This window comes from Antedon bifida, chromosome 11 (assembly GCF_963402885.1).
Source record: "Antedon bifida chromosome 11, ecAntBifi1.1, whole genome shotgun sequence".
NCBI classification, from domain to species: domain Eukaryota; kingdom Metazoa; phylum Echinodermata; class Crinoidea; order Comatulida; family Antedonidae; genus Antedon; species Antedon bifida.
Window position 1 is genome coordinate 1,001,634 of NC_136236.1, and position 15,241 is coordinate 1,016,874.

Below are 15,241 nucleotides of genomic sequence, written 5' to 3' on the forward strand. Positions count from 1 at the left end.
ATAATCTATTCTTATTGGTGGTAGAAATGTCACCATTTTCACAATACTCAAATTGCAGTCCAATGTCTTATCATCTTTTCAGGTATAATATGGAGAGATGCATGGAAAAAGTATCACTAACCACAGCAGCAGAAACGGTTGTGCCATTGGACTTAACATGTGACCATCTACCTGAAGCTAGAGAGAATGATAATTCAGTACAATATCTATTTGTACCAATGGACAACTCTGATGAAGGTACTGTAGTGGAGCTCAGCTTGGTGCTTGCCTGCCAATCCCAAGGTCCGGGGTTCAATCTTTACTTGTTTCCCGTACACTTTCTACGGGACCGAGGCGAAGCACTCAGTGCTTAAAAGCCCGTAGTTAAAATAAAGTCACTCTCGGTATATTGCAAAAACTTCAGCGGGTGGTTGGAACATGCAACATTAAGCTTTGCTTTAAACAAGTTGGACAGTAGAACATGAAACAACATCCATAGACAGGGCATTCCATAACACTTTTAACAGAAGAACTCTCCAGGAAAATGTGTCCCTCCTTATATTAAGATGTGAATGTTTGAACTTAAGCTTATATGGATGTCCACGAATACCTAATGTCAGGGTTGTAACTCAGCTTTCAGCTCCACTACCTAAGCCTCAAATGGACTTTGTTTATATGTACGATAAATTATAAATTAAATTATAAATTATAGATTAATAAGGTAAATATATGTTTACAGTAGTAATTGTTATTGTCCATATATATTTTACCTTATTGTTTTAATTTCAGGCGAATTAAATGACTACAAACGAAAAGATAATTCAATAATCAATAACTTTATGATAAAAAAGGCAAAAGTTATTCACGTTGCAGATCAGAACATCACAGTTGGAAGCCTTCATGATGTACAAGGTTTGTCAATTATTACTTGAAAAATAAAAGTATAGTACTTGCTTTGTTTGTTAGCACGATAGCATTTTTCAAGTTATCATTCTGAAAATGTCATTGTACATAAGTATATACTTACAGAATATGCCTTTTCAGAAAAATTGGTACATTGGTCATGTCACAAAAGCTTATTATATTATGACTCCTGTATCTTCAAATATTATCTGTATTATTATCATTAGTTTCAAGTAGTGAGCCCTCTTTCTTAGAATATAGTTTTCCCTGATAAATTTTGCCAAGTACTTCACCGACTGCCCGAATGCTTTCATTGTTGTTTGTTGAAACCAATGTTGCTTATTTTTTTCACTATGTTGTATTTTTTTATTTAAGGGACTTACAACTACAGAAAATGCTTTTTTTCTTCTGGTCCATGTTGTTTTACTATTGATATTATTCATTAAAATTTAACTGTATTTACAATAGATAATTTGAGGGGAATTAAATTAAAGAAAACTATTTATATTTTGTTTCATCAGATAATGAGTTGGAAGGCGCTTCAGCAACAGTTAGCTTAGCTAATACACTTCCACAGTTTTCACACGATGAGGTCAGTCACCTGTTACTATCATTAGATCATACGTACACACAGTAAGATTTTGTACATAATATCATGACATGTTGTATTTGACTTAATGTTTTTGTTATCTTAGAATGCGTTCACAAGAAATAAAACTTTTGATCCTATAACTCAATCCTGGTTCACATCAAAACAAAGTAAAGACAATTTAACTGAACAAGGTAAGAAAAACCAAATTAAAGTTACTACAGACCTGTTATAATAAAGTTTGGGACAATCCTTTTCAGGATAACTTCCTGTAAAAAAGATATATTGTCCCCCTAAAAAAATATTTTTTTAAATTTTTTTGTTGAATATGTTATTTTAATGTCACATAATGTCACACTCTCACAAAAAATTGGGTCTGAAAAAAATTTATTTACCTAAGAAAAATGTAATTTAAAGCAAAAAATGGTCAAATTGTCTGGAAGACAATGAGTTTTTGGGTAATTTAACTGTTTATTTTGTCTTTTTATAGGTGAAATAATTTTTTTCCCCCGTTTTTTTTCTTATGGAAGTGAACAACTTCATTAAAACTGCAAAATGGCCTATTCAAAGTCCGATTTTAAAAATCTTTATTTTTCATGATTTTGGGGGACAATACATCTTTAAGGGACACTATATTTTACAACTACGGACAAACTCTTTTGATCCAGGGGTCACCCCTTTCTTTTGGGTCCTTGAGGTGTCCCCCTTGATAGACATTCTACTGTAAAAGTTTGCTGATTACCAATGTTACCTACTCCTCTCAAAAGATGTACTAGGTTCTTCAAAGTGCACATGAGCCAGATGTGTACACTGGACCTATGCCACTATGTTGTAATCAGAATATTGTATAGTGAGCCCTCAATCTGAATTTTGTAAAATAATATACAGAATTTCCATTGCATTCTATAGGAAATACATCTGTATATTCAATGTATTTAAAAAATGATAATAATAATAATAATAATATAATAATTATATTTTTCAGGTCATAATTGGAAACAAGGTGTATGGTCTAAAGATGAGATTGACATATTAAAAAAAAATATAGCAGAATACATTCAGGTATAAATATGAGAATAAATAAGTTAGTTACTTTTCATCCTATTGAGACATACTTATGGTTTCCATTACTTAATGATTGCACTGCTAGGATTGTTAGCCCAACGCAGTTGATATGGGCTTAAATTGACCAATACACTAACAGATTCACTGGGTGCACATTAAAAAGATGTGTACTGGACCTCCAGTCCATCTTAATGATGGGTAGAAGAGAGTCTTTATAATTGTGACCTAAATTTGACAAAGAACTTTTAAGTAAAAAATGATATGATATGATACAAATTATGTTGTCTGGCATTAAAAACATGGAACAAAACTGGCCTACATGCCTCTATTACACCTCTTGTCATGCCAAACAAGCTTTAAATGCTTTTGAGTAAAAATGCTGATATTATGGTTGTGGTTTGAATTGCACATGGCTTGACAGGGAATCAAACAATTAAATAAATTGTTTCTTTTTTATTACTTAGTTCTCTAATATGTTATAAAATTTAATTCTGTTTTCAGATTGAGAATCTAACTAACCCTCAAGAGGTCATATTTTGTATGAAGAAAGATGAACGCAAAGGGTTCTACCGTTTTATCGCAAAAGGACTGAACCGCCCTCTATTTGCAGTCTATCGCAAGATAATACGAATGTATGACACTAAAAATCACATGGGCAAGTAAGTGACATGAAATAATGTTGTATGTGACTTCTGTCTTCTTAGGAAAAATGTTTTTACTGCGATTTTTGGAGTGGTGTATTTGTTTGCCAAGTTGGCCTGTTTAAATATTTCTTGATATTATACTGGACCACTAAGCATAACATCATCCCTTTTAAATGGAAATAATTTCATCTGGTTTCAGTGTAGTTGCTCATTGATGTAAGCAATAAAACTTAGTTTCAATAGAAATTAATCCTTTCTACTTGTGTCTTTTCTAGGTACAGTGTAGAAGATATTGAAAGGCTAAAAGAGTAAGTAAATGCTTGTTGCAGTATCTTGAAATTCATTCATTTCTCTTTATTTTGCACTTCATGTCCATAGAAAACATTAATATTAACTTACCTAAAAACCAAAAGCGTGTTCCATATTTGTTTAAAGTTTAGACTCAAGGAAATTGTCGCTAGAAACCACAGTAAATTAACTCTTATTCATCTCTTACTATTAATACTACGTTTCTTTTGTTTGTTTTTTTTTTCAACATACAAAAGAATACAATCACTGATTGAATAAAACCAATATTACATTAAAAACGATAAAATAATAAAGTTTTGGAAGTGTATAGATTATTTTATAATCGCTTCATATTTGTTGTCTTTCAGTCTTCATGAGCAGTATGGGAATGATTGGGCGTCCATTGGAACTGAGATGGGTCGTAGTGCGTCATCAGTTAAGGACAAATTTAGACTTTTAAAACCATGTTCTCATCAAGGTAAATCTTGAACATTTCTTGTTTATATATTTTGAATAATAAACAGTCTTTTATTCTGCAATCTAATTTTGTAGTCAAAATAGTTTGACAAAAAAAGTATGATATGTCCAAATATGGTAGGAATATGCTTAAATAGGGTAGTGGTATGACATGTCCATATATGTGCACATCACATTTTTTTGTCGCATAAAGTTTGATAGTGTAGACAAAGCTTTAGAATAAGAACATGTTTTTTTCAAGGAAAATGGAGTCCAGATGAAGAACAGCTATTGGCCGAGTCTGTTTACGACCTGACCGGCGCTGTGCCGGGGTCAAGTGTCACTACAGGTGTGTCATGGAACCAGGTTGCACAGCAGGTTGGAACAAGGTCGGAGAAACAATGTCGCACAAAATGGCTGAATTATTTAAACTGGAAGAAAACGGGTGGAACATATTGGTTGAAAGAAGATGATGACAAATTGATTGAGAAGTAAGAGATTTGATTTATTTATAGAAAATCTAATTGGTAATTGACTAATTGTAGTGGAGCTGTAGCTTGGTGGTTAACGTGCTTGTCTTCCAATGCCAATGTGTCTAGGGTTCAATCCTGACCTAGTGCCAGAGTTGTAACTCATGACTCTTTCAACTCCACTCCCTAAGCCTCAAATGAGACTTAGTTTATAAGCATGATAAATTATAAAATAGTTTATCCATCCTGTAATTGGTGAGTTTGTGCTCGCTGTTGGATGCGTATTAAAAAAAATAACAAAATATTATAATGAGAATAAATGAGTTATTGTATAAATATTGTTAAAATATTCTAGGTTAGTTTCAACAGAAGAAACAAGTGAAAGTGCAATAAACTGGGATGACCTAGCTCAGGGATGGAGAAGTGTGCGCTCACCTCAGTGGTTACGAGCAAAATGGTGGTCACTCAAAAGACATGTGCCCAACCACAACACTCTTTTGTTTCAAGGTAAATGCCACACTTTCTTTGTGCAGAGTGTAGTTCATTCTGAACATAGGGAAATGAGCTAGTAGGATTAGGAGCTCATTATTCTAAGCCTCAGCATTATGTGTTAGGGTGGCCTGTTCCTTTCCACGCCGCCTTATCTTCTAAGCCTCAGCATTATGTGTTAGGGTGGCCTGTTCCTTTCCACGCCGCCTTATCTTCTAAGCCTCAGCATTATGTGTTAGGGTGGCCTGTTCCTTTCCACGCCGCCTTATCTTCTAAGCCTCAGCATTATGTGTTAGGGTGGCCTGTTCCTTTCCACGCCGCCTTATCTTCTAAGCCTCAGCATTATGTGTTAGGGTGGCCTGTTCCTTTCCACGCCGCCTTATCTTCTAAGCCTCAGCATTATGTGTTAGGGTGGCCTGTTCCTTTCCACGCCGCCTTATCTTCTAAGCCTCAGCATTATGTGTTAGGGTGGCCTGTTCCTTTCCACGCCGCCTTATCTTCAAGTGATTTAGTTTGTTGTTGGAGTCTCCTGGGTCTAGCGTGTGTGATGTATGTGTTATTGTATTGTTTAATCTGGAATGAATTGAAATGAATCCTCCCTAGTATTTTTACAACCACTCATTTACAGCTGAGTGGAATTGAACCCGATCTTTCTGTATGATAGTCAAGTATCTTAACATCAATTTCATTTTCTTTCTGTACCACTGGTGTATTCTAGAATTTACATTTACCAAAACAAACAGATTTCCTAATATAATTTTTATATTAATTTTTATATTATAATATAGAAATATTGAGCAGGCTAAAGTCAGGGGAAGTTGCATATGGAACAAGACCTCGGAATGACCCCTCAATGAATGCCAATATAGAGGCCATACACGGCCTACCAACACAAATCAAGATGTCGGATCTTATAGGCAAAAGTTTCACGTTACAACTACCTATTCAAATGACAAATCAAGGTGAGCTTTTCGTTCTTAGTTAGTTACCAGGTTGTTGGCTTTTTTAAAGCACATTGTGACTTTGGTATATATCAAACGTGTAACATAGTAATGACATATATTTAATTATATTTCTATGCCTGATGACTGTAATACCATCTTTTAACTTTAGTACCCATACTTAATGTTGCTTCTCATGTTCGGCTCTGCCCCAGGTCATGTCACGGCTTATGCCAAATTTTGCCTCAAGCCCCATAACATTATGTAAAACACCCCTTGAGAATGTTCAAACTGTAGTGGGCAGTGTTTATCATATTGTCCAGGACTATTTCACAAAAAGCTGAATTAGCTGGAAATTAAAAAATACAACATTACATGCATCCACATTAAAACTCTGTCAAACTAGTGTGTGTGCCCAAATATGGTAGTGATCATGACATCATCATGTCCATATATTTGCACATCATATTTTTTTGTCACATAAAGTTTGATAGTGTAGACAGAGCTTAATAATGTAATGTGTCCACTGAAACTTCACATGCATCCACACTAATAAATTAAGTGTACTTTTCTGAGTTCAGCAATTTTACACTTAGTTGTGTTATGCCCTTGAATTGAATAAGATTTATGATAGGGTTAGACTTAACTTGTTTATAATCGGCACAACTATATTATAAATGATTAAAATAATTATAGAAATAATCTTTTAAGCGCTGATCATGTGTGCATGTATTTTATCATTTCCTTTTTCTTTGAAGTGTTTACACTTCGTCGATTTGGAAATAAGACATAACATAATTAATAAATGATTTAATATTTTATAAGGCGTGTCTGCTTCTAAGAGTTGTGTTCAAATCAAGTATTTGCGCACCATGAATTCAAATTTTGTTGACTTTTTAACGTCACATTTTTTAATTTTTAAGCTGTAAAGGAATTAAAACATTCTTTGCCAAGCGCATATTAATTCTTTTCTTTTTTCCCTAGATAGAGATAAAAAAAATTGTAAAACAGACACAAACAAGTATAAAAATACATTTTTTTTTTTCATTGTTTGTTTTCAAGTTTCGAAAGTCTACTGGATTATTTAAAAATCTCCAATATTTCCGAAAAACTGTGATTTCACAGGCTATTTTTGTTTAGTATTTAGTGTAGTTTTGTTTTAGTTTTCAAGATTATTTCTGTGGTTTTATATTAGTATATTCATTGCCTACTTCCTTTTAAGATATAAACACTCCTGACATTTAACTGGGTTTTAGATCTCTGCTATAGGCGTCCTGGTAGCTGCTGTATCAGTATGTCACCACTAGCTGCATTGTCATCAGAAATATACTTAAACCCTCCCTTAATGGTATAGCTAATTTCCCTATGACATTCTTCATCATTATTCATCTTACTATCTGTCTCTATTGGCACAGGTTTCGTGACTCCAATGTCTTTTTTGATGATAAATGTAAATTGTGACATTATTTCCCTGTGGGCTCATTGTTACTTTGATTGGAAGTTACATAATTATAGGGTTCAACAGTCAATTTTGTTTAATCAATGTGTATTTTTTTATTGGTTTTCTGTTATCAAATGTTATGTTGATGATAATCTGTGGTGATTTTGAGGAAGGCATCAATTTCTCAGAAAATGAACTGTTTTCTACACTTTGGTTTAGGCTACATAATTTGTAGTAAAGCTCTGTCTATACTATCAAACTTTATGTGACAAAAAAATATGATGTGCCCATATATGGACACGATGATGTCATATCATTACCATATTTGGGTATATCACTACCATATTTGGGCACATCACACTTTTTTTGTCAAACTAGTTTGATAGTGTAGACAGAGCTCTATCACTGAAAAGCTCTGCTGAACTATTTGACAGAACCAATTAGCAAGATAAACCTGTATGTTGGTTTACTTCAGTTAAAATGTCATGATTTTCCTATTTTCTACTGACACTGTTGCTGAGAGGTGATTAGAGGTAGTTAATTTCCAATGAGCTAATGAATCGTCTGTTAGTCTTCCCCAAATGTCATTTACTCACTCACTTAAAAGCACAAGGAAGTTTGTATTAGAGGATGTAGACGGGTTATTATAGACCTTATAGTAAAAAAACAGTTTTCAAAAATGTTTTTGTAAGGACACAATGATGCTACCAGTTGACTCTCCTAAAATAATATTATCTGTTATTCCTTATGACCATCCAATGCGACGGTCAGTTTCTACCCAGGATAGATACAGACTCTACATGGGACAAGCTACTGTATGCTTACCATAACTGCTCGTCCAAGTATTAAGGCCAGCACACCTACAGCATCCCTGAATGTACTGAGCAGTGCAATTTGTAGCACACCTGTAATTAATTAATTAGTACAATGTGGAGTGGAGGTTTCCGCTCAGGATAGATACAGATTCTGTAGAATGTGGAACAATATACGCTTACCGTTACCACTCATCTGTGTGAATGGCCTTAATAGTCTGGTCTATTCGGAATATTGTGCCATAATTTCTGGAACCAAAAAACCCAAGAGTGACTGAGATCAGAAGTGACAATACATTAGTATGACTTCTCTTTTTGTATTTTCTATGTATCTTGCACAAATATGTGAAAAAGATGGTTAATTTACACTTTTAAACTTATCCAAATGTCAATGAGTTTGCAAATATTCAATTAATTATATAATATGATGCAATGTATTAAATCATGTGACTGAAATGAATCCTAATTCATGATTTCCGTTTAAAAGTGCGTCTCAGTCACATAGCATGTTAATTATTGTTGTAATGACTGGTCCTGTCTTTGACATGCACTCCTTCCTAACATCAATCACATCGCAACTAAATTTCCCAGATTTTGTGCAAGTTTCACAAAGTTCAAATTGTACATTTCCTTTGGGAAAGTGAGACGTGGGCGGCAGACTGCGGAGCCGCTGCTATTTTAAAAGTCGAACATGCTTATAATCTTGTCCTCAAAATGTTCAACATCTGGTTTAGAAGTTCTATGCTTCAAAAAAATTGTTAATTACAATTTTGATAAGTATTTATCTGTAGCATTACATGATATTTTTCAGCTTGGAATGAAAATTCTATTCAATCATATTTTAATATAATAATAAAATACAGTTTTCATCTTTTGTTATTAAAATACAATGCTTCCATCTCACAAACAAGAAATATATTTATTTATTTTAAATGAGCACCTTGATTAAAGTAGATTTCCCATTTGAAGTATGTAATTAAATATACCATCAATATATAAAATGTGAAAATCAATAATATTACAATACAATGCTTTAAAGTGTCCACTTATTATTACACCTCAATTAAAAGTAGATTTCTCATTTGAAATAACTAAATAGGTGCCCAAAATTGGCCCGGTTGAAAGTCTTTACCTTCTTCCAGATGATGGTTACTATCCACCATATGAATTATTACCGTCGTACAACCCTGAATTCTACTACTTTACTTCATAAGGTAAATAATGAACCAATAAGATCACTTTAATCCTCACCATATATTACCTTCTTTTATCAGCTTATAATGTTTCTTACACTTTGTAGTATTTTTAAGGTCAATTATTCATATAATCTTTCCTTACAATGTGCGCAACATTCTGTCAACATATTTCAAAATTAATCTTAATTTACCACTGGGCTTACCGCTGCTTTCTTTTTTTCCCTTCACTTGTACAGCCCTTGACACCTGTTGACACCGATTTTACTCTCGATATTTTACGACTGAAATTTGTTCATTTACCTCGTTGATAGAGACAAACACCGTTGCATTTCTTCCCCCCAACATCCCGTGATTAATCTTTCTAAATTGATTATTTCCCATCGAATGTTAGCGTTCAAGGATAGCAATTTTTTTTATTTAAAAAAGAAAAAGTATTAATATTAGGAATAGTTATATTGTAACATATATGTCCGGGATTAACCTATATATGTAGCTATTAATGATCTGACATTTCTTGTGGTAATTCTCTAAAATACTTTAATGTGTTCCATCCCAATTAAGCTTCAAATAGATATTATAGGATGTGTTTCACAATCTATATCTAGTTATTAAGTTATTGATATTAGGGTGCTTTTGATTGCGATGTCTGTCTGTGTGTCGTTGGTCTTGCCCGGACCCAGAAACCACCACAATTGTGTCAAGTCAGAAAATAGGTCGCGGGTCCATTCTATTGTCGCCACAGATTGATATCTTCATCAGTACTTAATAATAATAATAATAATAGTACGAATTTGTAACGTGCCAATTCCAGCAGTAAGTGATCAAAGGCGCGGTGTATGAGAGAACTCAATCTGAATGGATGATGGTGGGAACACAAACACTAGTTGATCATACATTGTACCGTTTTGATCATACGATTAATCGGGAAACCACCTCATGACACCCATCTTCCCTACATTCTCACAATGAATGAAAAATGTCTACAATTTTGTGGAATACTGTAAATTCTAAAGGTGAAGTTTTTTTTTGTGTGAACTATTACATCACTCATTGGTTATTTAAAGATACTCATAATGAATAAAGGACACGCACAAAATTAATAATTAGCACTAATTTATTTCTGCCATTTCACGGTCAGTTGCTTTTTTCAGAGTGTTTCACCCATCGTTTTTATTTTTCAATACGTCGTCAAATTTTATAAAAAGGAAGGACGTTTACTTTATCAGAAATGTGGTGTCGTCGTATCAATTAAGTAACTGGTGGTTTTTGGCTTGGTGACTATAACCTACGTTCTTAAAGTGTTTGGTTCGAGTTTACGGCTTTGGTCAGTTAATTATTACTTTAGCCATCTTCAATAAGTTAATTATCAAATCTGATGATATCGCTAGATGGTCAAGGACTCTAAATTGACAGTTTAATTTTTATTTTGAAGTTAGCTTGTCAATATTACTTTCTGTAAACTCTATAATGTTTGGTGAACAAAATAGGTTGATGTTAATTTGAGAATATCATAGTGAGTTGGGTTTGCAAGTTGGTTATAAACTCCAGTCCTGTGTAGACTTACTGTATATATGTCCTTCTGTACTGATCCATCCAGCATTTGCTGATCATTAGGGACCCTCAGAGGTTCACAAGACAAACATATACACAACATGCTCATAAACAAAGTCTTATTACAAGTCTTTGGGAGTGGAGTTGTAATTTTGTCCTTAGAAAAAAACCCTGACATGTGACGGGACTTGAACCCAGGACCCTTGGAATGGTAGCCAAGCATCATAACCACCAAGCCACAACTCCACTAAGCTGATGCTTTGAATCGTGAGAAAACAAATTTGTCTAGTGGAAAAAGGTTTAATAAGGCCTCGACTGTATACATATAAAAATACAATAGCTGGAGGTATGTGATGTGCCTAAATATGGCAGCGATATGCCCAAATATGGTAGTGATATGACATTATCATGTCCATTGATAGTGTAGACAGAGCTTTAGTCAACGCCTCTCAAAATAGACACATTTATGATAGAATTTTGCTGAGTGGCATAAGCAGCAGCAGATATGTCTTGCACACTGTCTGTATTATCTTGTTTATTGATATTAATAAATGAGATAAAAACAAGCAATCTAGTTATTTAATAAATTAACATAATGTTGATGTTTTGATGATATGCATCTTGAGTCATCTTGTACCAGTCATGTGATTAATTAGCATTAATGCGCGGCGGCGGAAAATGACATTAATAAGCTATTTCTCCTTCATTGGGTCAGACAGGTTAAAATATTTCACATACACTCAGCAACTTATAATTATTAATATTTGATTTAGTTTATTCAATGACAGAGTGACTAAACAAATTCTTTCTTTATTCTTTCTTTTATAGAAGGTTGGAGAATTATTTTATACCTGTAATTAACATTTTTACACAAAAGTGCAATATGTGTTCGGTTTTGATTAAATCACAAAGATAGATAATTACATTTTACTTATAGTATAAAACATAAATGTAAAATGTATATTATGTGTTTATCTTTACACAAATTGTACACATAGGCCTATTGAACCCCGACCTTACTATAGATCGTACTTCAAGAAACTACAAACCTGTTTCTGTTTTATAAAGTGTTGATTTTTATTACTGTCCTTGTTCCACCCATCCTACTGTCAAGTTTCTTACTAAAGTTTCCGTCTTGTCCTTAGCACTTATCACCCATAAAATCTTAGCCCTAATTTTGGTAAGTACAGGGTGCTTTCAAAAGCCAAGTTTTTTAGTGAGTGCCAATAAATGTCCTCTTTTAAACCTGTTCATCTCTACTCATGTAAGTGTCACTGTATAATTGAAATCAAACAAATCTTCTTCTATAAATTAAAGCTGGAGGACATAAAAGTTTAACAAAAAAAGGAGAAGGCAAAGAGGCAATCTCATTCTTCATGCCCTCAGGACTGGCAAACACAAATAATGTTCACAGATAATGTACACATTTAATGTATCATCCACACGTAATTACTATTAGGGTCTGTTTCTGCTGCATATATTTCAATATAGATTAAAAAATATAATTTTTATATCGACTGCATTTCTAATTCTAAATCACGGTTTATTTAAATCAGTGGGTGGTTGACGGAAACTGTACCCAAAATGCAATGTCCTGTTTCTGCTCCTAATACATTTTGGTTAATTTATTCACACGGTTATTAACCAGTTATTTTTTTGCATCAGAAACAAGAACTTAATCTTACAGGAACTTAATCTTACAGGAACTTAATCTTTAATCAATGATTCAAATAAAAATGTTAACTATTTTCTTTGGTATAATATTGGGCAAATCTCTTTAAATTCAAAATCTATTTTAATTTGATTAAAAAAGTCATAATGACTGTTCAGTCAGCTAGACTTAACGACTACTTAAGCACAAACTGGATCTATTCCAAATTATAATACTAAATTAAAAACACATATATTTCTTGATTTTCATAATTCTGAATAATTGTACAGTAAACTTTGACTTTAAGCAGTTTTTCCTGGATTCTCCATTCTATTCTTCTTTGCTGTGCAAAGCCTCTTTGCATTTTCGTTGGTACATATGCCAATGAATACAGAATTAATTACTTTATAAAGTTATTTGTACCGTGATACAACTTCTTTTAACATTATTCAACCGTGACAAAAATAGCGATTTGGATAATCTTGTAGCCACAATTTTAATTGGATTCACTATCATAATACTTTAATATTAAAGTCAAGTTAGCCAAATCAGTTTTAGGTTGTTATGTAACCCTTTGAGGTAACACTGTTACTGTTACTGTTACTAACAGTTATATTTGACCTTCACAAGTATGGACCTATACATTCTTATAGATCCATGTGATGCTCTTGTCAGTCTTTTGTATCAGTCTGTGATTCGTATTCTGTTGGCCTGGTGCATCTCTGTCACATCCTACCCTTATAAAATAAAAGAGCAAAATATATTTATTACCTTTAATTTCACCATAAGCCTACAGTTTCCAATGCTTTTCCTCTGGTCAAGGTGGGCACTGGACGAGAGATCAATGTTAGGACCAATCAAGGTGCTTTAAACAGTCCTGGCTTTGTTTGTATCAAATCTGTTAGTGGCGGTAATTATCGGTGTTGGTTTTGATTGAATAAAATAACATTAAAAAAACAAAATAATGTAATTGTATGGTAATGCAATGGATGGCTAGTTGGTGACAAGAACGCTAGTCGATCATACCCAGTACCGTTTTGATTTTACGATCATCATCAAATAATTTATTTTCAACAAACCAATAGCGAAAAAAAACTGAAAAAGTTATCATAGTTCATTGCGAAGCTACAATATATTAAGTTAAAGTACATATAGTAATTGTACATTTTCAACATTAATATCATTTTTTTCTAATTCACATTTGGAATTAATTAGGAAAGGAAACATCAAAACTTTTAAAAATAAATGTTCAATAATATGTTGAACACAAGCTTTCATCTAAAACACTTGTTTTTACTAATATACTATTTTGTCTTTACAGATGGCAACTGTGACCCGCCAACGATAGCAACTGGCGATGATGATTTGACCGCCCTCACCTACCACACTTACGAAGTAATCCCTTCATCGATGACTTTGACATCCACTAGTGCACTCTTTATTCAGAGTCCAACGAGTCACTCATCTTGCTCGGACCCTGCTTCTGATCACATGATCACTCCCACCGATCACATGATCACTCCCACAGATCACATGATTGCTTCTACAATGCACAGTATACCAGTAAGTTTACTAATAAGGTTAAGAATTGTTTTTCGATTATTTTCTTATTTCTTATTTTTCACATCTGCATAAATTGTTACAACTTGTAACAAGTTGTAACCAGGTTTGATTTCCCGACTTACATGTTACACACACGCATATGCGAACCTTGTGAAATCTCGGGAGGAAAAAATAGTTGCGCGCTACTTGATTACTATTATTGGTCAGTTAATACCAGGGCAATACATGCGAGCAGTAAGAACTCGGAACATCTCGGAACAAAAACACAGTCCTCTTGTTGGTGTGTTTTTTGGTGAGATTTTCGAGAAAATTGTTTTTTACCTGCCAAACTGTACTTCTATTCTAAGTACTGTTTAAACATCTCCGCTTGTTTCTACCCACTCTGTCCTTTTGTTGCCAGCCATGCCCTTGATTGAAGATAAATGTAATTTCACACGCAATCAGAATCAAAATTGACACGCCGCACAAAATAATATTGGACAGACCATGAAATTCATAAATTGAAAACTTTTGGTATCACCCCAGAGCAAGTGACATATATAGGGGACAGAATGCAACATATCTACATTGATAACACACATTACCATGCACATTTCCTCCTTCAAACTAACATTTATTTATGTTCACATGATATAATTGGCATATGTGATCAGTTTCCTGATGTGCTATCAATGTTGAATATGTTTATAACATTATTCATTCATCAATCCCCTTGACATACACTCCACCCCTTGAGAAAAATCTCTTGTATTTCAAGACATATGCAAGTTTTGATAAGAAATTGTCTTCAGACATTATTAAATTACTGAATTTATTAAAAGCATAAATTTGGTTTAATTTGTAAATGGTAAAAGCTGTGCAGTGGAAAACTGACCTGTCAAATTGTGAAAAAAATTGCATTATTCATAGCAGTTTCCTTTTTTCCCATCTTGGATCATGAATGGGTACATCCTGAATAAATGATTATTCTCTTTAGTCTCGTGCCAGTTCCTAACTTTAGGAAGCTCCGTTTCAATTAGTGTGTGTTTTAACTAACACTCTCTTTTCACTGGTTAATACTGCTTTGATAATATACATGTGTGTTTTACTTCTAAATGTTTTTAGATTTCTAGTGTTTTTCCATGAAAATACCGTGCATTTCCTCTTTTTTCTTGATGATGGATTCTTTTTAGTCTCGTGCCAATTCCTAACTTTAGGAAGCTC

General features: G+C 33.4%; 1 protein-coding gene across 3 annotated transcripts in view; it reads left to right on the plus strand.

The window, feature by feature from the left end:
- The window catches only part of LOC144855270 (cyclin-D-binding Myb-like transcription factor 1), a 40,701-nt gene that overhangs the window by 840 nt on the left and 24,620 nt on the right, over nucleotides 1-15,241 (plus strand). For all 3 annotated transcript variants that reach the window (XM_078713074.1, XM_078713073.1, XM_078713075.1), the window contains exons 2-13: nucleotides 83-237; nucleotides 769-891; nucleotides 1,404-1,474; nucleotides 1,578-1,665; nucleotides 2,457-2,533; nucleotides 3,038-3,195; nucleotides 3,456-3,488; nucleotides 3,837-3,946; nucleotides 4,187-4,415; nucleotides 4,750-4,901; nucleotides 5,672-5,845; nucleotides 13,797-14,038. In XM_078713074.1, coding sequence (XP_078569200.1) covers nucleotides 90-237; nucleotides 769-891; nucleotides 1,404-1,474; nucleotides 1,578-1,665; nucleotides 2,457-2,533; nucleotides 3,038-3,195; nucleotides 3,456-3,488; nucleotides 3,837-3,946; nucleotides 4,187-4,415; nucleotides 4,750-4,901; nucleotides 5,672-5,845; nucleotides 13,797-14,038 — 1,605 coding nt within the window. In that variant the 5' untranslated portion in view covers nucleotides 83-89. The remainder of the gene's footprint in view (nucleotides 1-82; nucleotides 238-768; nucleotides 892-1,403; nucleotides 1,475-1,577; nucleotides 1,666-2,456; nucleotides 2,534-3,037; nucleotides 3,196-3,455; nucleotides 3,489-3,836; nucleotides 3,947-4,186; nucleotides 4,416-4,749; nucleotides 4,902-5,671; nucleotides 5,846-13,796; nucleotides 14,039-15,241) is intronic.